Source organism: Anomaloglossus baeobatrachus, chromosome 4 (genome assembly GCF_048569485.1).
Source record: "Anomaloglossus baeobatrachus isolate aAnoBae1 chromosome 4, aAnoBae1.hap1, whole genome shotgun sequence".
Taxonomy (NCBI): Eukaryota; Metazoa; Chordata; class Amphibia; order Anura; family Aromobatidae; genus Anomaloglossus; species Anomaloglossus baeobatrachus.
The window spans coordinates 455,216,268-455,244,022 of NC_134356.1; the positions used below are offsets into that span (position 1 = coordinate 455,216,268).

Here is a 27,755-nt window from a genome sequence, read left to right on the forward strand (position 1 = left end):
ATTATACTCCTCTCCCCCCAGGACTACTTCTCCTATTATCCTCCTCTCCCCCCAGGACTACTCCTCCTATTATACTCCTCTCTCCCCAGGACTACTCCTCCAACACACACACTGCACAAAACATACCTCCCCAAAACACACACACACACCCACACAAACCGCGCAACACACACAGCACCACACACACACAACGCTACAGACACACAGCGCTCCACAAGCAACGCAACACACACAACGCAACACACAAACAACACCGCTCTTACACACCCCCACACCAAGACAACACCCAGAACATTTACAGCGCCCTACACAAACACTTTGCAACTACACACAACAACATATATATATATAACAGAAATCTTACATTAACTACACAATAAATTCTAGAATACCAGATGCGTTAGAATCGGGCCACCTTCTAGTATATAATATGAGCTCTACATAGCCTTTTATATACATTTTGAACCCCACATAGCCTTTTAACTATAGCATGAGCCCCCACATAGCCTCCTAATACTTTGAGACCATATATAGGTGCTTAAATACAGTATGTGCCATCAAATAGCCTCCTATATACTTTATGAACCCCCACATAGCCTCCAATATACTTTATGAGCCCCTCACTTAGCCTCCTATATAATTTCTGAATACCCAAATAACGCGCTATATACATTTCTGAGTCCCCACATAGCCCCCTATATACATTATGAGATTTTACACAGCCTCCTATATACATGCAAACATCCCATACACATGGAAAAAAAAAACCACATCCCTCAAACCTGTGCCCCGGCACTCTGCACTAGTCTGTGGTGTTGGTGGTGATGTAATGTCATTGCATCTGCTGTGCCTCATGCTGATTGGTGGAAGCTGCAGCCAGCGACCTTGCCTCCGGCAATGTAATCACCGCTGACTGTATCCTCAGGATACAAATAGCAGTGACATCGGTCAACAGCGGTGGTGGTGGTCACGGTGCAGCCCGCGGGCCACTGATTTCAGCCGTTCAGCTATCTCAGTCCATAGACCAGACTGGAACAGCCAGAGGGCTGTATGTGGCCAGTGGGCCCACTTTGCCTTAGATGGTTGGGTGAAATGAGGTGGTAAAAACATTTTTATGAGTATTAGGAAACCAGTGGAAATTGGATATGATTGGATGTTCTGTTAGCATATTTATGTTATCAGCTAATCAAGCTAACCTTTTCCCCCCTGCAACAGATGTATCAAAACATTGGTGTATGTTATTGTCAGGCTACTGGATAATCTACGGTAAGTGATGTTTTCTGATATCGCACATTTATGCTATTGATAGATAGCATCATCTAGCACCACCACACTCCCTGCTTTATTAGACTTATGGATAATACATTATAATCGTTACTAGCATTATTTTTATGTGATGTTCCTTCCAACTTAGTATTTCCTTATGTAAAGTCTTCAATTCTTTGTCTACCAGAGTTTGAAATAAATGAAATACTGGAACCTGTGATTTTATTGGATAATAAGTAAACTTATTTGATGTGTGATTAAATCATTAGTCATATACCACTGTTCTGATTTAAGGAAAAAAACATCATTCTCCTCTAATATGTACTAATTATTAAATAATGGAATTGTGGTATTATCATCATCATCATCATCAGAGTTATTTATAGTGTCTCCTGCAAAAATGTCTCATCAATGTAAGAACATGTACAAACATCTACAATTGTTGGCACAGATTGAAATTTAGGCTTAGAACAAAACAGAGTCCCATAGCCAAAACTACAATCTGCTTAAGGGTACGCTCACACGAGCGACATAAACGGACGAGAGCAATGCGAGAAATTCTCGCATTGCACTCGGACCAATACTAGTCAATGAGGGAGAGCTGTTGGTCAGCTTTTCTTGCATCCAGATTCTGGATGCGAGAAAAGCGGCAGCATGCTGCGATTTGATCCAGAATACGTCCGAGGCTCGCCAATGGGTGCGAGGAAAAATCGGATGTCACACGGACCATCCTAGTGACATCCGTTTTTCTAAATACAATCCTATCATGTAGCACAGAACACTGTAAATTCTCCTGTACATGACTGTAAATGAGTAACAGCTGCTGTGCAAAAAAAACGGATTGTATACTGACAGCACACTGAGTGCACACTGATGACAAGTGAGAAAAATTCGCCCGACTCTCGCAAACGAGAATGGGACCGTTTTTTAATACGTTCGTGTGAGTCCAGCCTTACAGTTAAAACACTTGGTTTGAGTATCAGTACACCATCCGCTCCAAAGTACCAACTCTTGTATATTGCTTGCTAATGACTCTTCATAACCAGCCCTTTGTAAAGTTTGACACTTAAAGGAACCAACAACCAGGATTTTCATATATAAAGTAAATCCAGTGCTATACTGGCGCTAGGATGCTGAATTTAAGCATAGATTTTGTTCTGAGATTGTAGGTTTTATTTCAGAAATATTTGCAAGTAAAGTTACAGAAATGTACTGCTATTTGATTGATAACAGCTCCAGCAAATCCAATAGGTGGGTCGGGTCTTGCTCTCTATTCCCGCCCTGTCTGCTGTCTGGCCCTGGTAGATGCTAGACTGTATGGGCTCCTACCAGGTATGAGTAATTTCTGTAATGTGATAGCGGTGTATTAGGCTATGTCCGCACTTTGCGTCGAGTTAGTTGCAGTTCTAAACGCACCCTCTGGCAGTAACTGATTTTGCCAATGTTGCTTTTTACCATAAAATAGCGCTAAAAACGCATGCGTATTTGCCACGTTTTAGGTGCGTTTTTAGCGCTTTTTACATGCTTTTCAATAGCGTTTTGACAGATGCATTTTGAACATAAAGACACTGCTAAATAAAGATTAAACAGTCAAACATAATGAAAAAAGAGAAATAAAAAGGACAACATATATAATTTATTAAAAAAAAAAGAATAGTTATATTTCATATAATTCTAGCGGTTATATACTATTTAGCGGTAAAATAGCAATAAATTGATATTTTTCATTCATTTAATTGTCGGACTATGTGTGTGTGTAAAGGGACATATCAAATCTTTATTTTGATGTCCAAAAAGCATGCGTTCTGTTAGTCCAAAACGCATGTTTTCTGCACCTAAAAAGCAGGAATTTTGATGTTGATTGCTTTTTGCAACTTCTCATTGACTTCAATGTTATCAAAACGTAGCCCAAATGGCAAAAACAATTGACATGCTGCTTCTTTAAACACTGAGTTTTTGCCCAAAATTATGCAACTTAAACGCAGCGTTTTGAACTGCATGGTGGGCACAACAAATCCCTATTTCTCATAGACTATGCTGGGATATCACAACGCATGCATTTTGGCATTGAAAAAGGTGCAGTTGAAAACGCTGCAGAAAAGCATGTAAAAACGCATCGTGGACAAATAGCCTTAGACATGTAGCCCATACAGTCTAGCATCTACCATGGCCAGGAAGGCAGACATGGGCGGGAATAGATAAGAAGACCCGACCCACATATTGGCTATTTTGTAGCTGTTATAGATCAAATAGCAGTACATTTCTGTAAATTTACTTGCACATATTTCTGAAATAAAACATCCAATCTCAGAACAAAAGCTATGCTTAGATTCAGCATCCTAGCACCAGTATACCACTATCTTTACTTTATATATGAAAATCCTGATGCTTGGTTCTCTTTAACACTAGAACTACTGAGGTAGTCATTTTGACTACTTTGCACCATGTATTTCTATATAGGTGTCACGAGTCCAGTAGTTCTAGTGTTAAACACTTTTTTCTTCACATACAAATTATGCTTTTGACTAGTTGATGGGGCGTTGGTTTCTCCAGGCTAGTCGTCCCCCTCAGCATGTAATCATGCCCCTGTGGTCATGAGAAAATGATTTGCAAGAGATGGCGTCATTTCCAGCTTTCTGCAAATCTTACGCATGTGTGGCTTTCTTTATCCACGTCATTGCGCCTCTGAAACTAGGTGTACGCTTCCTGGCTTCAAATGCACACTGCACATGTACGGAAGTGAAAAAGACAGTGTCACATCTCCACCAGAGTCTGCTCCTGCAACGACTGCTCCGGTCACCAGACCCCAACGTATTCCCACGGTAGGCACTGCTGGTGATGGGGTCAGTACCAGTAGCTCTGGTCGGTGCAGTCTCTGCCCACCCACCAAGCTTGGTATGGCTTGAGACTTGCAATACCACTGGGTGAGTGTGGTGGTGTGTACCTTCCAGACGAAGTATCAACTCCATTCCAGTCAATTGGACGGCACCACACCCTTTTTATACCTTCAATGGTCTGCTGTTCCTTGCCAGATATAGCTTTAGTATTATTGCTGCTGCAACACTGGTTCACACCTTGCTCTCATACCATTATTCCCTGTGTTTTGACCTTTGATTGTTCACTGACTACTCTCCTGCCAGCTGTTTTTGTACCTCGCTGCCATCTCTAGTTTTGACAATAGCCTGATTTCCTGACAACTCTTTTGCTTGCTGATTTTGCTCCTTTCTTGTACCTCCTGGTTTTGACCCTGCCTGACGACCATTCTTTCCTGGATTGCAGCCTTTCCATAGGGAGCAATCTTTGGGCCCTGTAGTAATTCCAGATCCCTGTACAGGGGTTAAAGGGTTTTGGGGTTCTCAGGATCCTGCTGAGTAGTCGGCTTGCATGTAGTCTGTCCATGACTGTCACCCTGTGTCTGTGGTTTCGGGCGGACATCACAGACAGTTTGCGTAATAGTAATATTTATTTCTATAGCGCCAACATATTCCACAGCGCTTTACAATTCAGAGGTTCATATACAAACAAACATTCATACGAGTACATAACAGTACACAGAAGAGCCGAAGATCAGCTTCCAGACATGTACAGCACGCTTCTAAAGCAGGGAATCGTACACCCGACTTCAGAGGCGCAATAACATGGGTAAAGAAATTCAGCCGCATGACTGAGATTTGCAGAGAGCTAGCAATGACACTGGCTCTTGTAAATCATGTTATCATGCCCAGAGGCGTGATACCATGCTGAGGGGGAAAATTTGTCTGAGAAAACCAAGGCCTCATCAACTAGTCAAAATCCTTGCATATCAAAAAAAAGAGTTTAAAATACTTTTTTTTAAAACATGTGTTTAAGTGTCAAACTCTATAAAGATCTGGTTAGGCAGGTATATAAAGGGAATCTGTTACTAGGTTTTTGCTACCTCATCTGAAAGCAACATAATATAGAGACAGATACCCTGATTCCAGTGATGTATCACTTACTGAGCTGTTTGCTGTCATTTTGATTAAAATCAAAGTTCTCTCTGCAGCAGATCTAGGAGTTATACAGAGCTCATGAATATGCTGAATTATCTGGCATCAGGCCAAGTAGTTCTCTAATGATAATCTACTGATGATTAAACAGTGATTTTATCAAAACTACACTAAGCAGCTCAGTAAGTGACACATCGCTGTAATCATGATATCTGTCCCTACGTTATGCTGCTCTCAGATTAGGTGGCAAACAAATGCTGACAGATTTCCTTTAACCAGCAATATACAAGTGTTGGTGCATTGGTGAGCAGGGGGACTTGTCAGGTTCACTTTAATATTCTCCTCTGCAGTACTGGGTATCTTCTTAGCTCTCCTCTTGATTCTCTTGCTCCCCTTTTTTCCATTTTTTTTTATTCCATCACCATTTGTGTAGATTGCAAGTCCTTGCTTACTTGACAATTACCCATATCTTTAGTATTGGGGTTAGAGACTATTGTCTCATATTCTGAGGAGGAGTTAAAAATGTTTTCTTGTGGTCTTCCTATATGATTTAGCCAATGTATTATCCTTGTTTGCCTACGTAGGTTTTCAAAGTGCGTTGTTCTTGGTCATTATTTATTTTAAGAGCAACGTTTATTCCATGCAGTACCTGTGAAGAGGTTTTACATACAAAACACATGCACAAATTGCAGTGAACAAATAATGACAGACTGGCACAGAATGTGAGATGACCCTGCAAGGGCTTAGAATCATACATCGTACTTCATACAGTGGAAGGACAGTAGGTTGGAGGTTGCAGCAGCTTTGGTGGTAGTCATAATTACAGATGCAAATTCTTTACTTAAAGAGCAGTGAGATGTTGTAATACTTAATTCACTACTAAAATTGAATAGAGGCCTTGATGTCTTTCTTGAAAAATGTAATATTACCAATTATGTGCACTAGCATCTGTGATTGGGCGTTGATCCAGGGAACTAGTCTGATTGCCGTATGTGGAGTCGGGCAGGAATTTTTTTTCTGATATGGAGCTTAGTGTCTGCCCCAAGGAGTTTCTGCCTTCCTCTGGATCAATGTTAGCCTAACGGTTAAATTTGATGGACTTAAGCCAACCTTCAACCTTAAAGGAGGCTTTACACGCAGTGATATCGATAGCAATATCGCTGGTGAAAGCACCCGCCCCCGTTGGCTGTGCGTCACGGGCAAATCGCTGCCCGTGGCGCACAATATCGTTAGGAGCCGTCACACGTACTTACCTGCCTAGTGACGTCGCTGTGGCCGGCAAACCGCCTCCTTTCTAAGGGGGCAGTTCGTGCGGCGTAACAGCGACGTCACTAAGCGGCCACCCAATAGAAGTGGGGGCGGAGATGAGCGGCCGTGACATCCCCGCCCACCTCCTTCCTTTCTCATTGCCGGCGGACGCAGGTAAGCTGTAGTTCGTTGTTCCCGAGGTGTCACACATAGCGATGCGTGCTGCCTCGGGAACGACGAACAACCTGCGTCCTGAACAATCAATGATTTTTTGAAAATGAACGACGTGTCAACGATCAACGATAAGGTGAGTATTTTTTATCGTTAACGGCCGTTCGTTGGTGTCACACTCAACAACGTCGCTAACGATGCCGGATGTGTGTATGTGACCCCGGCGATATATCGTTAGATACGTCGTTGTGTGTAACGGGGTCTTAAGACTATGAAACGTGAAGAAAGCTTAGCTCATAATTGCCCTTTTTTTTATCTTTCCAGCTCTTTTAAATTTATTTGGTTAAAAATGTGTTCCAATTGACCTAATTCTTTCCCTATGCAATAACAACAGCCAGCGTCCCATCATGCAATAGCAAAAGTCACAATGTAACCTATATTCAAACATGGTTAAAATAAAATGCTAAAACAGTAACGTATAATTATAACATCCACCACAATCGACATTTAGACGTTAGTCCAATATCAATGGTTGTTAGTATTTTCTGTCCAAGCCAAGGTTGTCAGAGACACTGCAGAGCTGGTAAATGGTGTCCGTACCTTTTGCAGCTGGGAGGAAGCCTAGTTGAGTGTTTTCAATGTGCCCAATATGAATTGTATTAATGAAAGGGAATGTCAGTAAGCTAGCTCCGTTCTCTGTCTGTCTATGTATCAGTTATGCAGGTGAAAAGAAAATTAAATATTTTCATCTTCATTAATGGTTGAAATTTAGATTTATTGTAAAAGCAAGAAACTTTACTTGTTATTAAAATTCATCTCCTTTCCCGAGAAGAGAAAGACTTTCACTTTTATTGTATTGTTACGAGGGGAACCAGCCACTCTAATAGTGTGGTTGACCAAATATGTGCAGAGTTTACAAGCATTTGCTCATATAGTGGCATCAATAAAGCAAAATTGTGGAATCTCAATTAAATACTCATAAAACTTAGCTTTTAATTATGCCTTAAAAAAAAGCCGCTACACACTGACCTCTACAGTTAAAAGCAATATAACAACATATATCATTGGTTTGGTCCCTCTGTCTCAAAACTATTTTGGGCAGTAAGAATGCACCAAAAAACGTTATGGTCAATATTTACTTAGAGAATACCATTTCATCTCTCATTATAGTAAATTAGAACAATCTCACTAATTCACAAGTGCCACTCTTCTGTCTTTCTAGGGTCCAATCAATCCTTTTCTGGAACCTAATATTGCCATAAATTTGATCCCGCTCATACAAAGCGATAAGCACATGCCACTGCTGTCATATGCATGTTTGAGTCCAGAGATGTGGACCATTATCTAAGAATGCCACACAACAGACTCCCCTGAAGAATCTAGCGATGAACCGCATTGCAAGAAAATTTCTGGCGGGAGAAAATTTATGGCAATATTAGGTTCCAGAAAAGGATTGATTGGACCCTAGAAAGACATAAGAGTGGCACTTGTGAATTGGGTGAGATTGTTCTAATTTACTATAATGAGAGATGAAATGGTATGCTCTAAGTAAATTGTCCATAACGTTTATTCGTGCATTCTACTGTCCAAAATAATTTTGAGACAGAGGGACCAAACCAATGATATATGTTGTTATATTGTTTTTAACTGTAGAGGTCAGTGTGTTGCGGCCTTTTTTTTAAGGCATGATTAAAAGCTAAGTTTTATGAGTATTTAATTGAGATTCCACAATTTTGCTTTATTGATTTTATTATTATTGTGGTTGGTTCCCAGTAGCTAACATTGATCATATACTGGCATCGGAGAACACCATTTTCGGTGGTCAGAGCTGTCAATCAAGCAGAAATGAACCAACCCCCTGCAAGCAAGAAGCCTTGGGAGCGGTGAGTTATTGCTGAAGATGAGATAACTCTTATCTAGTATATGTAATATATGCAATATATAATCTTTGGGGGGGGTTATCAGAAACTAAAAGTATACCTTAGCAAGAAAAATATTTTGGAAAAAAAACCACGACACAGTGCACTTATGCTTCTTCATGTACACTTTATTGACTCAACAGATGTTAATAAATAAAACTATACTCTTACACTGAAAACAGTACACAGGGTAGGAAACAGTAAGAAGCTACAGGAGTCACCCCAGGGTTAAACAGTGTATTACTGTCACGTCATTACATCCTATCAGTATGTATCGATACTGTGTTTCTAAGAACTAGAGCCATGGAAGCACAGCACAGATAGAACAATAGTTGCTTTTATTAATCTAATCTTAATGTATCGACTAATTATAATTTTCACATATATTTTGCACTGATTAAACAGTACACAGCCTCACACCAAAATTTTCTCAAGAAATGCATACAGTGGCCCTTCAAGTTACAAATGTATTGGATTACAATATTACCAACATACAATGGTGTTTCAGGTTCTTTCTAGCAGTGTCCTAAGCCTGGGGTTACACGAGTGCATGAAAATCGGTCTCATTCTCATACAGAAAAGTGGGACGATTATTTTTCACTTGTCTTTTGTGTGCTGTCTGTTTGCAATTCGTTTTTTATTCTATTACAGGACCATTTACAGTTGGTCATGTTACAGAATTGTAATGTATCCGTAAAAATGTCATGCTAATGGTCCATATGGCATCAGATTTTTTTCTTGCACTGTACCGATTTCAAAGTCAAATCGCAGCATGCCGAATACAGCTGAGGAAAAAAACGCAGATTTGCAATGCCTCATTTAATAACGTGGGTCAGATTGCAATCCCTTATTTATCAGATTACACTTGTCCGATTATATGCTCATGTGAGCGAGCTCTAAAGACCCCCATACACATTATACTAATGTCGGCTGAACCTGCTGATTCTGACGGGTTCAGCCAATGGTCTGTGTATTCACCCATGCCGACTGATGGTGGGTAGATATGTTGGTGGAGCATGTCCGATTTTGGACTGCCAATCACATTAATCTCACGGTGAAAAGCCACTAGTCGACAAGTCCACTGGTGGCTTTCTCATAAAGAATACAGGCGTGCTGAGCCAAACTAGGGATCCTGTGTATGGAAGAGTCAGCCAAGATGGCAGTCGGACGATTGATCGGTTGAAGCATAGTTTGGCTGACAGCCATCTAGTGTGTATGGCCTGCTTTAAGTGCTGTGTAGTATTACATGTACATTGATAGTCTTTACCTGTGTCAAGATGAATTGCTCCTTGTTCTGACATACAGTGTGTACTGTATAGGAACCTGAAGATGTTCCTGCCCCCTGTACTGAGAGTGATTTAAATCTAAAAATGGCTCTTTCTGAATTTTTTTAGGTAGTGACTTGTTTATCTTGATTCGGCAAGATGCACACTGGCTCTGTGCTTAGCCTGTATTATACGGCTGGAGCTTTTCCCACCGTATATTGTAATGTTGATATAGGCTCCAGTTATCAAGATAGATGCCGAAAGTGTGTTTGTTCGGTCTCTGACTGGCAGATATGCTACTGCATGCTGCGTGTGTAAAGGCCCCGTTACACATAGCGATGTTGTTAGCGAGATCGCTGAAACGTCACAGGTTTTTTTTGACGCAACAGCGACCTCGCTAGCGATCTCGCTACGTGTTACACATAGACCGGCCGCCTGCTACGAAATCGCTGATTGTACCTGAACGTCCTGGTTCATTATTTGATCGTTGGTGTCCCACTGGGCAGCATGCATCGCTGTGTTTCACGCCATAACAACGACGAGCGACCTTGTTGGCATGCCTGGGTGGAATCACTACGCCTCTATCAAGGTCTGACTCGTCAGAATAGTTGCTGTGTGACAGGGTCCCAACGACCGCCAAGGTCATTATACGGATCGCCGTACCGTTGCTGCGTCGTTAATTAGATCTGCCTGTTTGACAGCTCACTAGCGACCATGTAGCGACGTACCAGCGATCCTGACCAGGTTGTATTGTTGTTGGGATCGCTGGAACGTCGCTATGTGTAATGGGACCCTAATTGTATAGAAAAGCGCAGCAGACTGCATTTCCTATACAGAGGACTAATGCAAAGAAAAATATTTTGTTACGGTGTGTCCTTACAGGTCCTGACTGAGGCCAGTGTGAAGTGTACACCTCTCGAGTGTATGCACCTGAGAGTGGGAACAAACACAATGCATACTTAGCCTTAGTTATCCAAGCTTCATATTCTGGATGATTTTTGGAGGAATTTAATTACTAGATTTCCATTGAGCTATGATCTCAATTCACTATTCTTTTAACGTACAATACTTGTATCCCAGTATGAATTAAAAGGTTATTTCCAACATCATAGATAAATATTGTTGGACAGTGCTTGTAAATGTAAGCGATTTTGCATTTAATTGCTTGTTGAAATTTTTATCTGTTCTTGAGCCGACAACATTTTTCTTTTGTTTACAGCTCGTAGCCGTGGAAACCAACAACTGCTTCTAAACAGCAGAACATGCGCAGAGCTTACCGTCTCTTTTTTATGGGGCTTGAAAGCACTGTTTTGCAGCTAGCACGGATCACTGGACCGTGCTGTTACCTCCTTATCCCAGCCAGCTTCAGTGCAGTGCTTACAAGCTAGACAGCAGCGATGGTTAGTTTCCTAAGCCACAAGCTGTAAAGAAGAGTAAAGTATTAATATTTCAAGAATGGCTGGAATTTTTTTTTTACAAGCAGTAAATTGCAAAAGTGTTCTTTTTCACAAGCCCAACCTGACAATATCAATGTATGAAGATGGAAATAACCATTTAATATTTAAACTCAAGCATTACATATCAATGTATTGCTAAAGGCCAGGTAATCTGTTGGCTACTGAAGGCTACACTAAGTGGGTTGTAAACACAATATTAATTAGAGGCTCTCTCATTTTATTAAATGATTACTAAATATATAAATAATAAATGACAACTGTAGACCTGTAATTGTAACAATATGCCATAAACATACATGGTTCTGCATTCATTGTTAATAATGACATTTCAGAGGCTAAATTATATTAAGGCCATGCGAGTGCAGTGTCTTTACCTCTTTCAGTATCCATTTTACCTTCCTCTTAATTAGGCATATAAATAAAAGATTTTCTGATGACAGTTTTATAAATAAACATTAACCTACAAATTAGTCTTATCAGCATAGTAGATGTTCTGTAAGTCACGCAGCATCTGATCTTTACAGTTGTTTCAGTGCGAGTATTAAACCAATACCACATGTGACCTCTCTGTTACGAAATCAGGTAGAAACTGATCACTGGGCAAGGGCCTGGACAATGTCCTTTGCCAACATTGTTGCAATCACCATTTTTTCGCTATTGATTGTCAGCAGCGCAGAAGTAGCATCCTTCAGAGTCAAGGTCACCAGAACGAGGGTTCCACTGGACACAGTTTTAGCAGCAAATCTGTAGAGGCATGACAAATATTAGCAACTTAGCTGTGTGCATGGAGAACATATATAGTTGTGTGTGTGTATAGAACACACACACACACACACACACACACCTCACATAAAGTTAGGGATATTTGGCTTTAGGGTGAAATTTGAGGAGGATCCTATAATGCACGCTAACCTTCTAATGTGACCTCCTCTAAACTTTTGGATGCACATGTCCAACTGTTCCATGTGTCAGTACTATTTGCACAACTTGCTGTTCTCTAACAAGGAGCTTTTAGCAAAATTCACAACAGGTGATCCATGAATCGCCCAATACATTTCGGGGTTCAATTAGAATTGGATTTCAAACAGTCCTCCTCATTATGCTGTTTACATTTTGACATCATGAAACAAAGACGACATCTGACAATTGATCAGCACAGTGCCTCGCCATTGTGAGGCTTCACGCAGGATGTTCTCAGACACAAGTGGGCACGGAGCTTATAGTGTCACAGAGTGTCATCAGCAGGTTGCAAAAGACATACAGAGAGACTAGAAGATTCACAGAAAGGTATAGAAGTGGACAGCCACATCCCACACTGCTGACCGCTTCATTGTGAACAATGCCCTTCAGAATTGGCTAATTGGTTGATGAATGGCACACAGTTCCAGGCACATTTAAGGGTAGGTGAGAGGCACCCAAGTGTCAGACCATTCAAAACCGTTTATATCAGTGTGCTTTGTGTGCTAGATGACCTGCAAGGGTACTGGACCACACCACCAGGCAAAGGTGTCATCATCTTACTGCTCGGGAAACTACGAGGCCTCAGTGCTGTTAACTGATGAAAGTCAATTCGCGCTGAGCAGAAATGATGGCTGCCAATGAAGTTGTAGACGTCAATAAGAGCTCTATGCATCATCTCTGTTGTCACCAGACAAACCTTTGGTGGTGGTGGTATCTTGTCAATACAGAACTGCCCTATACTTTGGTAATGGTACAGTGACAAATCTTTACTACTTGAATAAAATCATTTATCCAGACACTGTGCATCTGCATGAAGAACACCGGCCTAATTTCATCTTCATGGATGACAATTCTCCAGCGCAGCAACGTCTCAGCATTAGGGAATAGCTGCTGGAGACTGGGGTACCTCAAATGGAGTGGCCTGCACTTTCTCCAGACCTGAATCAAATATAAAACCTTTACATGTTTCTAATTAAATGCCTTACTTTCATTATAAAATATAACTGTACTGTAAACTTTTAATGGTTTACATAAATGTCACCCAAAAGCTAAATATCCCTAACTTTTTGTGTGCAAAGTGTATATATATATGTGTGGTAAGGTAATTTATTCACAGAGTTGAAAACAGAACAGGAGAAATAAACCGCAGCAGTATGATCTGAAGAGACATGTATAAGAGCAATTAACAGAGTTCTCTGGAGTTTACAAGTAGCATTGCATGGAGTATTATTTATTGGTCAAATGTGACTGAATCTGCAACAGGATTTAGATGCAATTGTAAAAAGCCCTGAAATACAAATCGGGCAAAAATCATTTTCCTTTTTCAGAAGCTTCTGGTTTGGCTTTGGCTTTATATTTATAAGGCATGTGGCAAGACTCTTTAAGAGGTCAATATTAACTTCTTGGATTACTGCCTTCAATAGGTGGCACCAGGGACCCTGTTCTCTTCCTTTCATATTTATTTTTCCAGGTAACATTGGATGGACTATAAGTGGATCTCCAATAAAACATTTATAATGTGAATGATGCTGGCAAAGATTTTTCTGTTTTTACATGTTCTTCCCTAGAAGCGAAATCTGGATTGTTTGTCCTTTTGTATCAGGACACAATTAATTGATTGCTAATGTTATCTGAAGACTTGTTCTTGCACTTAAAGCAGAACCGTCATTTTAATTTGTATTTCATAAATCAATAATACACGAAGATAATCAACTTAGTAATATATCTTATCAGACAAATTGGCTTCTTTGTTTGCCAGAATGGATCAGTCATTATCAAAATTCTCAAGTCTGAGATTAAATATGTATTCAGTGAAGACTTTGCCATTACTGAGATAGGAAATGAGAGCTGTTACTAACCTGTTTCCCTGAAAATAAGACATTGTCTTATATATTTTTTTTTTTGTCCCGAAAAAAGTACTAGGTCCTATTTTCGGGGGATGTCTTATTCTCGAGGAGACATGGTTGAGGGTAAGTTTACTCCCCACAGGAAGCAGACCCCCCTTCCCAGGATCGTCATACTTACCAACCCCAGGCGTCTGTGTGGCTTCCAGATCTCCCTGTGATCTCCAGCGGGTGGTCCCAGCAGGTGTGCTACATGCAGTCCTCCCCTGCATCTGGCCAACACTTGCATACATCAGATCACACGCTCATACATATACACACACACTCATATAGACATACACATCATTCCTCCCTGTGATCTCCGGTGGGCTCTCACAGCAGGTTTGCTGCATGCCGTCCTCCTCTGCGTCTGGCCGACACTCACATACATGAGAACACACGCTCACACATCAGATAGCATACACTCATGAAATTGCACATAGCGGTACAATCACGTGCACAGACTCACCACATCCAGTGATACCAATTGCTTCCGGCCATGTGATGCGTTCCTCCTGCAGGTCCTGGAAGCTCCACTGCACAGTACACAGCATTGCAGGTCCTTACGCCGCCAAGAAGCAAGCGATATCGCTGGATGTGGTAAGTGTGTGTATGCGATTTGTAGTGTGATTGTGTGTGTGTGTGTGATCTCGTGTGCGATCTCATGTGTGTGTATATGTAATCTGATATGTGTGGTTGTGCCGCAGGTCCTTGATGCGCTCCCATGCTTCCGGTTGGTGTCTGGTGAGTATAATCGCGGGGTCTTCTCTCTTCTTTCTTTTGGGGGTGTCCAACGTCTATGGCCTCTTTCACACGTCCTTGTCTCCGGTACGTGTTTGGTCCTTTTCCTCACGTACCGGAGACACGGGCACACGTAGACCCATTAAAATCAATGGGTCTGCGCTCACGTGCGTGTTTACGTGTGGAGCATACGTGTGTCGGTGTGCTCCACACGTCAACATGTCCGTTCTTCTCCGGCATCACGGGTGTCACACGGAACGCAAACGGACCACACGGAGGTGTTCCGTTTGACACGGGCCTGAGAAAACACATGTTTTAAAAAATAAAAAAAAATAAAACTTTACTCACCTTCTCCAGCCCTCCTGTCTCTGCCACTACTGTCACTTGCTTCCGACCGCCGCTCATTATGCTCATTGAATATTCACTTCACTGCGGCCGGAAGCAGCAGCAGCAGGTAGTCGGCAGGACCGGAGACTGAAGATCAGCACCACGGACAACGACGCCAGGAACAGGTGAGCAGAAAGTTTCCGTTCTCCATGTGTTATCACAGCTAACACACAAAGAACACACGTAGGCCATAAACAGAGCTCACGGAGGGCAAAACGCACCTCTGACACATCTGTGAAAAACGTGCGTGGTTTTTCACGAACGTGTGAAAGAGGCCTATAATGAAGTGTCCTGCAGGATTCTTTAACTTTTTTACCGCTGCATGGACACTTCATTATTGAACCACAACTAGGTCTTATTTTCTTAGGTCTTATATTTTAAGCCTCCCTGAAAACTCCTGCTAGGTCTTATTTTTGGGGGAGGTCTTATTTTCAGAGAAACATGGTAATGAGATTCTATGAAGGAGGAAGGAGCTAAAGGCAGAGGGAAAAGCTAGAGACAGAGCTCCACCCTCCCCCCCTCTTCTATCTACATAGAATCTCAGGCACACCAACTGTCATCTCCTATCTCAGTAATGGGAAAGTCTTCACTGCTTACAGATTTTACCTCATAATTGAGAATTTTGATAATGATTGATCAGTTCTATCAGATAAAGAAGCAAATTTGTCTGATAAGATATATTACAAAGTTACCTATTTTTATGTGTACTATTGATTTATGAAATAAAAATTAAAGCAATAGTTACGCTTTAAGTCTCGGCTCATTCGAATGAAAGGTTTTTAATCTACACAATGAATGGTCTGAGTTTCATCAGTGTTGTTCATCAGAGTTTGGTTAATGTGTCAGTTTTTACCATTGGAGTTTCATCTTAGGACTTTTTTAGACTTCAGTTTTCCATTTGTAAGTTCTATCCATGTATAGGTTATGGGGTTATTCACAAGTCCATGTATTTCTGCGGACTCAGTGGTCTGCACAAAAACAGTCACATGTTCAATTTTGATTCATAGGTCAATCTTGGTTATGGATGTCTATGGGTCTGTAAAAAAATTGGACAGCACTGAGATGCCATCTATGTGCTGTTCATTTTTCACTAAGGCCCCTTTCACACATCAGTTTTTTGCCATCAGTCACAATCCGTTTTCTCAACGGATCGGTCGCAGATCGTGGCTAAACTGATGTGACGGATCAGTTTTTTGACAGATCCGACTAGCCAGGGGCTAAATAATAAATTAGAGCATGCTCAGTTAAAAAAACGGAATCAGTCGCCAGATTCCGTCATTTGACGGATGACGACGTATCCTGCGCCCATAGCCTTCCATTCTATCAAACGAAAAACGGCGACAGATCCGTCGCTGTCCGTTTTTTTGACGTACACAAAAAATGTTACTTTGGCCGTCGTCTCCGTCCGACGAACAAACATTTTTCAATGCATGAAACGTGAGGCCATCCGTCGCAATCCGTCGCTAATACAAGTCGATGACAAAAAAACGGATCCAGCGGCATCAGTCGCCGGATCTATTTTTTTCAAAATTCAACGGATTGTGACTGATGGCAAAAAACTGATGTGTGAAAGTGGCCTAACTGAAAGGAGAAAATTTGAGAATCCTACATCAGTTTTTATTTTGGCATATGAAAAAAAACAATGGTAAAAAATGTACACAATGACCAAAATCTGATGAAAATGTGATAAAAAAACACTGATGAAAATTGGACCATTTTTACTTATGAGAAGAATCACAAATATCTGAAAGAGGCCTTACTTGTAGAGTTGTCGGCAGTGATTTAATGGTTATAATATATTGTACAGCAATGAGCAATAAGATTAATACAAATATTAAATTTGCTAACTTTTACCAATGAACCATTTTTCTTCATTGATAAATGTAATGCCAATACCAGCCTCCCCTGCACTGCCTTGCCCCTGGCAGCGACGCCGGCACTCTCACCTTCCCGGCTACCCAGCAGTGACTGCACCATCCCCGTCTCCTGTCTTCGACTCCCGAAGCCTGCACACGCCGCACAGGTCTCCTGGGAGTGTCCTTATGGGTTGTCCTATGGCCGAGGGGCATCTGATATTTAAGGAACTTTTTCCTTAAGGGAGGTGCCTGGGCAACGTGTTCCTAACATTGCTAGTTCAAAGGGACGTTTGTGCTGCGGCTGCTGTTATTGTGATGTGTGCTGTATTGCTGATGCTCTTCAGTGTTCCAGTGCATGATGACTCTTCTGCTGCAACTATCCATACCTACTATTGCTCCTGAAATTGTCCAATTGTGCAATTGGTCGCTCCTACGATACCGGCCACTACTGCTGCAATTACCCATCTCGGCCGCCGCTGCTGCAACTACCAATCTTGGCCGCTGCTGCTGCAACTACCCATCTTGGCCGCTGCTGCTGCTGCAACTACCCATCTCGGCCGCCGCTGCCGTAACTACCCGTCTCGATATCAGCTGCTGCTGTTGCTCCTATCAGAGAATATTTGTGTAAATACCCGTGCCGCCAGCTGCCGGGGCACCGTGATCCCCTGGTCTGCCCTTGTCGCCTACCTACCAGCATGTTAGCCTTCCACTTCCAGTGGTTTTAGGGAAGGCTCGGTAGCCATTTCCGTCAGATTGGATGGCCAGAGCCAATACAAGTCTATTGATTTGTGAAAAACATGTACAGCACAAGGATGACATCTGTGTACAATCCGTGTGCTGTATGTGTTTAACATTGCAAAGAATGGGAGAAGTTTTGTAATATTTTGATTTCTTTAGCCATGCTGGAAAAACAGTTAAAAGAAAAAGGTTTCGGTACCGTGTTAGGCTGTGTGCCCACGTTGCGTCGAGGTTGTTGCAGTTCTAAACGCACCCTTTAGCAGAAATGGTTTTTGCCAAAGTTGCTTTTGACCAGAAAAAACGTTATAAATACGCTTGCGTTTTTACCGCGTTTTGGCCCAGTTTTTACATGCTTTTTCATTGCTTAAAGTCAGATGCGTTTTGATGACAAATACACTGCTAAATAAAGTTTTAACATTCAAACACTACGAAAAAATGGGAAAAAATGATAACAAATATCAAGATTATAATCATAAACAAAATAGCTGACTTTATTAAAATGATAAATGTTTGATAATATTTATGTATAAAATAACGTTAATGTTCTTAATTTTAATTGTCGGACTGTGTGTGTGTGTAAAGGAACATATCATGCCTTTAATATAATGTCAAAAACGCAGGCAATTAAATTGTCAAAAACGCTTGTTTTCTGCATCCAAAAATCATGTAAAATGCTAGGATTTTGATGTAGAATGCGTTTCGCATCTTCTCATTGACTCTAATGTTATCAAAACACAGCTCAAATGGCAAAAACAATTGACATGCTGCTTCTTTAAACGCTGAGTTTTTGCCCAAAAATATGCAAATTAAAAGCAGCGTTTTGAACAGCAAAGTGCCCACAAGAAATCCCTATTTCTCATAGACTTTGCTTGGAAATCAAAACGCATGCATTTTGGCATTAAAACGCTGCAGTTGAAAACGCTGCAGAAACGCATGTAAAAACGCAACGTGGGCACATACCCTTAGCCAGTTGAAAAATGATTGATTGCTCTCATGAGAGAAACAAAATTTAATTTTCTACTTGTGATACCTTTTAATGGCTAACTAAAATAAAATAAAATATGATGATGTTACAAAGCAAGCTTTCGAGACATCTCAGGTCTCTTCATCAGGCATGGTATCATGAAAAGACCTGAGATGTCTCGAAACCTTGCTTTGTAACATCATCTTATTTTATTTTAGTTAGCCATTAAAAGGTAAAACTACAACATTTTAATTTTGTTTCTCACTGAGAGCAATCAATCATTGGTAAAACACAGATGGCACACGGATGACACATGTATGGCACACTGATGACACCGGACCGGTGTAACGTATGTGTTTTATATGGACACGTGAAGGGTGCCTTAATGGTAGCCTTATATAATTCCTTGCAGCTTCTCGCTTTCAGTCATAGGGGATGTGTGGTGTAAGTACAGTCATTGCTGACTGTACTGTGAGTGATAGCTGTATCACTACCTGACACTGACTGACACACTGCCTTGCACACACACACACACACTCACACACTCACACACTCACACACACACACTCACACACACACTCACTGCAAAGTAGGCTGTCACGCAAAATGTCTGGGAGTAATTACAGCTGGCTACATAAGCTCCCTGCACGCCCCTATGACTGAATGCAAGCAGCAGCAGGGAGGATATACGGTAAGTTAATGTTCTCCCTGTCCCTGTAGCTGACCTTCCAGTAAGGCTGGCAGGCTAATTATTAATAGCATTTAAATATTTTTTATCCTATTAATAATTAGTTAATAGCAATATTGTATAAAAAGGGTAAACTTCAAATAACAAAATAAATAGATAATGATACTTCAGTAGAGCTCATGAAGTCATGGAGAGTGAAACCCTAGGTTGAGCTTGATTATCAACGTGTCATGTGCTGTTTTTCTACTAAGGTTATATGCACATGTTGCCTTTTTTTCTGCATGTTTATGTTGCGGGAAAAACACAGCATTTTACAGTACCAGCCAAGTGAATGAGATTTCTGAAATCTCATGCACAAGCTGCTTATTTTTTCTTTGCCGACTTGAATTAGTTTTAAATTTTCATGTCAATTTTTTCACTGTTTTTCACCCATTCTAATAAATGGGAACAATAATGTATCAAAAACACATGCAAAAAAATAGAGGCAAAATCGAATGTATTTTATGCATCGTTTTTCCTGCTAAAACATCAGTATTTGTAGCTTATTTTTCTGCTGCAAATACTGAACCTCTGAACATACCCTAAAACTGCTCAATTAATGTTTAGTTTCTGAGTATAAAAAGGAAAGCATCTGCTTCCTAACTTGAATCACTGCATGGTCTGCGCTGTGTACTCTGTTTAAATTGATGCAGATGTTGCAGTGTACTGGAATTAGTGTGGAAAGATATATATATAAATATATATATATATATATATATATAAATATATATATATATATATATATATATATATATATATATACATATATACATATATATATATATATATATATATATATATATATATATATATATATACACACCATATTGCCTATATCACTACATAATGTATGAGCAATGAGGACCATTCCATGATCCTAAAAAAGTGTCCATGTTTATTAAGACTGATGAGTGGCTTTGGGTGCTTCTGACCCACTTTTGAAATGGTTTGTACATTGGTGTAAAGCTGGGTTTACACACTGCAACATCGCAAAGGACATCGCTGTACCGTCACCGGTTTTGTGACGTAACAGCGACCTCCCTAAGTCTCTGGTGAGCTGTCAAACAGGCAAACCTGGCCAACAACGCAACAGCGATCCGGACCTGCAGAGCGACCTAGCTGGTTGTTGGGGACGTTGATAAGCAGCTTTTTGAAAGGGAAGTTGCTAACAAAGTCGCTGCAAAGTCTTTCACACACTGAAACTTTGTAGCGATGCATGCTGCACAGCGGGAAACAAAGGACCTAGGAATGGTCCTGAACGATTTGTAGCGATCAGCAACTTCACAGCAGGGGCCAGGTCGCTGATGTGTTTCACACACTGCAACATCGCAAACGACATCGCTATTGCGTCACAAAACCGGTGACGTTACAGCGATGTCGTTTGAGATGTTGCAGTGTGTAAACCCAGCTTAAGTCTGCAGGCACTATGTGATTGCAGACTTTTGAATTCTGACAGCGTGCACAGTGCACGCTCTCAGGATTCACCAGCACTAGGAGCAGGCAGTCATGTGACTTGTATTGAGAGTGGCAATTGGCATATAACCGCATGTATGCAAAATATATACTTGCGGTCACAAGCTTGCCTGCTTCAGGTACTAGAAAATCCTGATAGGGCGCAGTGTGGCACTGTGAGAATTCACAAGTCTGCAGTCACATACAGTAACTGCAGACTTGAACCTAGGCCTGGACAACCTCTTTATGTAGGTACCCTGTTTCCCTGAAAACAAAAGCTATCCCAAAAATAAGCACTAGCAGGAATGTTCAGCCTTTTCAAGTATGCTTAAAATATAAGCATTAAGGGGGCTTTACATGCAACGACATCGCTAACGAGATGTCGTTGTGGTTACGGAATTTGTGACGTACATCCGACCTCGTTAGCGACGTTGTTGCGTGTGACACGTATGAGACCGCTAACAATGCAAAATACTTACCAAATCATTGATTGTTGACACGTCGTCCATTTCCAAAATATCTTTGCTGATTTTGGACGCAGGTTGTTGATCGTACCTGAGGTAGCACACATTGCTACGTGTGACACCCCAGGACTGACGAACAACACCGTACCTGTGTCCTCTGGCAACGACGTGGGCGTGACTTTCATGTAGCTGTTCTCCGCCTTTCCGCTTCTATTGGACGCCTGCCGTGTGACGTCGCTGTGACGCCGCACAAACCGCCCCCCCTTAGAAAAGAGGCTGTTCGCCGGCCACAGCGACGTCGCTAGGAAGGTAAGTATGTGTCACGGGTACTGGCGATCTTGTCCGCCACGGGCAGCGATTTGCCCATGACGCACAAACGATGGGGGCGGGTGCTTTCACGAGCAGCCGTTACTCCAAAAAGAAAGCCCTAGTTGCAGTTCAATAAGGAAGTGTCCAGACAACTAAAAAAAACTAAAGAATACAGCAGAACACTTCATTAATGAAAGCAAACACCCCCAATAGAGAGAAGACAGTCTGAAAAAAAGTAGACTGCTCCCCCCCCCCCAAAAAAAAAAAATCACACTCACCAGACCCCGAACAACTACAGCTGGCAAGTGCAGACAGTTGTTGGGTTCTCCCACAGAGACTCGAGTCGCTGCCAAGTCCCTCGCTGTTCCACTCATACACACAGATCGGGCCCAGTATCCCTCCGCTCTCACAGATGTACAGATCAGGTCCAGTATCACACCACTCTCACAAATACACATCTGATCATAGTATCATTACACACACACACACACACACACACCTTCCGCTCTTGCACACATAAGGTAACAGTACCACTCCACTCTCACTAATTCTAAGTGAGTGATACTTCTGGCCAGCAAGTAGAGCCCACCGCTGTGGAACACAGGGGGACTTGAGAGCGACAGAGATCAGTATGAGAGAAGAGCCTGTTCACTGGCCATCTCTACATGTACGAGGTCTGGTAAGTTCAATTTTCCTGTGCGGGTGTCTCCCTTCTTTTGGAGGTAAACGTAGTTGTGTTTCCCCAAAAATAAGACCTACCCTAAAAATAAGCCCTTCACGACAGGAAATAATATAAGGCACTGTCTTATTTTTAGAGAAACATAGGTAGTTTGTGTCAAAGTAACATTCACATGATTGCCCAGGATTCCTAGTAGATAGTCACCCAAAGAACCCATCACTCTGCCTTTATATGTGCTTCTTCTTCCTATAATGCCTCCTGGTGCCAGCTCTTCCTCAACTAAGTGACACACGTGTAAATAGCTGTTGATATGATGTAAGGAAAACCTGATGTATGGTTCTGATTCTCAAGTATCAATTGTAGGCACTTTCAATAGTGAACAGGAGTTTTTGAGCAGTCTGACGACAGATTTGTGGCTAAACTGTATGTTTTGAAACTTTTTTATCTGTAATTACTTTTTTCAACAATATACTCAATTGTTTGCACTTGTCCTTTTTTCTTGATATTTAATTATTGCTTAATATATTCCATCCCCATCCCTTGATAAATACCATTTTCGCAATATCAATTTATTAGTTTTAATGTTATAGCTGATTGGAATATGTATATACTAACTGAAGTCTATGACAGCATCTGTAATACTCTGAAGACTGGTAACAGCCAATGTAGTACTAATTGCCTCCTCTAATCCTAATTACAAGTGAAAAAGCCTTTTTATTTTTGGACATCATTTATTCATAGGCAGAATAAAACTTGTAAAGACTGCATATACTACTCTTGAACACACCATGCATCCACTACCTTATACATGTGGGCTCTGCCTCTGGAATATCTGTGTCACTGCGTTAGGAAAACAGCTGATTAACACAGACTGAAGGATAAAACACTTATATATGGAGTTTATATACATTTGACATTTTTCATATATTTACATTTAACCTAAATCACATTCTACAGATTCAATTTTCTTTGGCTTTATATATAGTGCAGAATAGACTACTGTGTGCAAAATATGGGCCATATGCAATATTTCTCTCCTTCTGATGTGTTTCCCTATTATAAAGCCCTGGAAGCTACATTTACCTTTACGCCCCTAGCTTTTGAGAGGGAGCAGGGTCTCATCATCCTGCACTTGTTCTGAGAGCAAGTGATGGAGCTCAGTAGCATGAAACGTACATTATGTGCTTAACAACTCCACTAACATGGCCATGACTACTTGCTGTTTTCAGAATTTCCAGTGTATCCATAAACAGGAACAGTCTGTATGTTGGTGGCTTTCTCAGACAAACGAGGGATCTTATATATGGGAAAGATGGTCGAGATGGCTGTCGATCAAATGATTGGACGAAGCGTTGTTCAACAGATAGCCATGTAATGTGCATGGTCGGCTTTACTCACAGTGAGTGCTGTTTGCAGAGAGATGCAGCATCACATTAGTTCTATCCTGTCTCCAGCTTGTAGGTTTAATATCTTTCTGCCTGTCAGCTTGGAACAGCAAAAGGCGGAGGAGAACATCTGAAAATGCATCTCATAGGAATATACTAAGCTCTGTACACAGCAATGGCAATAGAGAGTTGGTAAAGGGGAAGTGGGTCATTACTGCCACTATTCATTGTAGGGAATCGAGTACTATATCAATGCACTATTTTCTTTGCTGCTCTTTACGGATTAGATTACCGGTATATCTTATGCCTTGATCTGGATAAGGAGGGCACATATCTGTGCTGCTGATATAATCATGTAGTTTACAGGATTACTACTGGACATTAAGGCTATGTGCGTACGTTGCGTACTAGCCCTGCAGAAATTTCTGCAGCGATCTGAAGAGCACACGTGCACTTCAAATCGCCGCAGAAAATGTCCGTAGTGAAAAAAAAAAAGCCGATTCCATGCGCTCTGACTGCAGCTCCTGCCATAGACAGAGCAGGGGCTGCAGGCACAGCGCATGGAAGAAGTGACATGTCACTTCTTAGAACACAGCGCTTTGGGCAGCAGCCGAATCGCTGTGCTCTAAGACGCCACGTGCGCACGGCTCCTGCATAATCTTCATAGATTATGCTAGGGACGCAGGACGCATGCAGTTACGCTGCGCTACAAATGATTCTATACTCACCTGTGTCCAACGCTGCTGAATTTGGTGTTGCTGTCATTTGCTTCTGGGTCCCGCTAATTATGCTCATTGCATAATCACTGCAGACGCAGAAGCAAGTGTGTCCGCAGTGCAGGGGACATCAGCACCATGGATAGGTAAGTATAGAAGTTCATGCTGTCCGTGGGCTATCTGAATGTCACATGGATAGCACAGGGACAGTACACATGTGACAAAATCAGGTCACACAGATGGGCCATACGCACCTTCAACACGACAGTGCAAAACACATTTCTCACGGACGAGTGAAGGGGGCCTTTTGCGGAGCTCCTCTCAGCTAATTTATGAACACATCAAAGGTCAACTGCACTTTTATGAGGCATGTGGTAATAAATCTGCAGAGATGAGTTCAGTAAAAGACAGATAAGAGAGTTATGGACCAGCTAACTAATGGATTTTCAGTTAATCTCATTATGCAGTCTGCACTGTGCAGGGAAACAAACAACATGTAATAGTTAAATGGGGCAAATTATTTAATGAAACTTTATTGCTATTATTGTACTTAAACAAGAAAACTGTCTCCAAAGGTGTCCATGTGCTTTAAAGCTGGCTGTTTGCAGCATCTAAGGCTACAGTCCCACATTGACGTTTTGGAGAGTTTTTTATGTTGCAGAATTTCTGTATCTATTTCCTTGTCTTTTTTCATTGCGTATTTTTGTGCGTTTCTTTAACATGCGTTTTTATCATGTGTATATAGCTCCTTAAAATGGTGCTCAGGAGTTGATTAAAACCTTTTTATTTTTTCCCACTGCTTTGCCACAATGTGGGCTACTGATGTTTAGGGCATCCAATATGTAAATTTCCCCTTTAACCAAGGGGGGTGTAAGCAGAGATTCTTTTCTGGGGGCATTTACTTTTTTCTCCTTCATTACACTGCCTAGTCATAAGAAGGCAGTGTCATAGAGGAGGAAAAAAAGCAAACATCCACAGAGAAGGTCAAAATAGGCTCACTTAACAACTCTGAAAACTTATCACATTCGGCAATTCCTGTCATTACAGCAGCCAGAGAGTAGGAGAGCTGCAGTGTGTAAAATGAGGGGGGCCGACGGACAGCAAGGCTGACGTCTGAGCCATCCTATAATAAAATTGTTTGCACTTCCTTGTGCTCCCGCACTGTATCTTTCCTCCTCCACCGGTGCTGAAATGTCAACCCAACTTTGCTACACGACGACAGATGTGGACCTGTCACGCCACAGCGGACAGAAGCTCAATATGCAGCGCAACACAAAGGTAACAACAGGAATGGTATAGAAGAAAGTCCTTGGCAGTAGGGATAGGGGACACCTCCTGCAACTCACCTAAGTCTGTACCCTGCGCTCCCTAACATCCCTACCCGTGTCCACCCCCCTGTCGCCACCATGTGCCTACGCCCTTGCTTGCCCTGGATTCACTCTGCCTGTAGAGAAGGCCGGTGAGCACACTAGTCTCACCACGGCAATATACAACACGAGGTAGGGAAGATAGACAGAGAGAAGACACACAAAAAGGAAAACACTCCAAGCTCCTTCAAAACAGCTAAACACCACAGCTGCAATAGCCACGACTCCTCAGCTTCTTCTAGAGACAGGCACTTTTCAAAGTGGGCAGCATAAGAATGAGATTCTATAACCGGCATCAGATGGTAAGACATGACTTTTTATAGTGAAGGGAAGTGGTCACAAAATAGTTGCACCTGAGATGAAGGCTACCAAGGACAGCCAGTTATGAAAGAGTCCTTAACCTCTACAACACTAACTAAATTCACTCAAATACAAGTTATAGACCTGCGCCTAATGAGGCATTGTGACCTTCTGGTTACAGACTCACCAGAGGTGTCCCCAGAGCAGGACACTCAGGACAGGACCCAACAATTTCTTCAGCTCAGCTGTAACAAGGTAATATCAACCAAATGACAAGCTCACATTTACTGCATCTTGACATGTGAACAATATAACTAGATCATCTCTGCTATAACAGCGCAAGGTGGGCAAAATAAAAAGCTAGGCACTGCATGACATTACAGCGCCCCCTCATTTGACACACTCTTCTTCTCTTGCAGCGCTGTAATGGCAGGAAGTAATGAGAGCGAGGAGTTCTCAGCGTGGTCAAGCGAGTGGGCATTTGATGTTTTTCCCCCTCTATGTTGCTGCCTCTTTATGATTAGGCAGCATTATAAAGGGGGAAAAGTAAGTGCGCCAAAGAAGAATCTCTGTTGCTGCCCAATGGTTGAAGTTGAATTTGCATATTGGGAGCCCTAAAATTCAGGAGCCCATATCTTGGTGAACAAGTGGAAGAAAAACAAATGTATTAAACAGTTCTTCATTCCCTTTTAAGAGAGATATAAAGTTTAAAATAAAAAATGGAGTGAAAGGTCTTCTTTAGGGGGAAAAAACACAAACAAAAAGATTCAGTTAATAAAGGTTATGTGTAAATATAGATGTTTTTTACATTTTAGAATTACGGTAATATGCCTGCCTTCAAGGATAGTAACACAGTTTGCTGCTATTATGCTTTACCTTCTAAAATGTTGATTCCAACGGTATACACATATTTGTAATTTTATTAAGAATTTTTCAATTTGCCTTCTGTTCCATTGCTTCTTACCTGTATTCTTTATCTGCACCACAAGGCACACGGTTCATGTTAGCAGCCGATGTGATTCGCTGTACTATGACATGGTCACTTTGATACTTCGCAGACACTGACAATCGTTCTGCGATCTCATTCATACCAGTAAGTTTACCTGCATTACAGAAAGACATTGCAGTATATATTCTTTAGCATTTTTTTAAAGCCATTGTAGTGCAAGGAAGATGGTCACATTTTGCAAATAAAAAAATTATCAAGGAAAAATATTTAAAAAAAGAAAGTAGAAAGCATACAGCATGGCATGTTTTGTTTTTTTTGCAGGATACCGATGTATTGACAAGTACAGTCAACTGCACTTTCTAATCATGAAAAAATAAATGAACAAAACAAGATAAACCGACTGAAACCACTCTAATATATGTAAAAACTCAATGTTTTACCATACTTATGTTTTGTCCAGGTTTAAACCCTTTCATACAACATCTTCCTCTGTCACTCCTGCTTTACATTAGTCTGGCTGGGACTTGTGGATCTAGGTCTCCTGCCCCCTTCACATGTGCCTATAAATTATGTACGTTAAAAAT

At 41.4% G+C, this 27,755-nt stretch overlaps 1 protein-coding gene across 2 annotated transcripts in view; it reads right to left on the reverse strand.

The window, feature by feature from the left end:
* Positions 1–10,842: 10,842 nt before the first annotated feature.
* Positions 10,843–27,755, reverse strand: part of AP3B2 (adaptor related protein complex 3 subunit beta 2) — a 142,677-nt gene continuing 125,764 nt past the window's right edge. For both annotated transcript variants that reach the window (XM_075345651.1, XM_075345650.1), the window contains exons 21-22: positions 27,187–27,325; positions 10,843–12,038 (exon numbers count right to left, since the gene is read on the reverse strand). In XM_075345651.1, the coding sequence (XP_075201766.1) occupies positions 11,888–12,038; positions 27,187–27,325 (290 nt within the window). In that variant the 3' untranslated portion in view covers positions 10,843–11,887. The remainder of the gene's footprint in view (positions 12,039–27,186; positions 27,326–27,755) is intronic.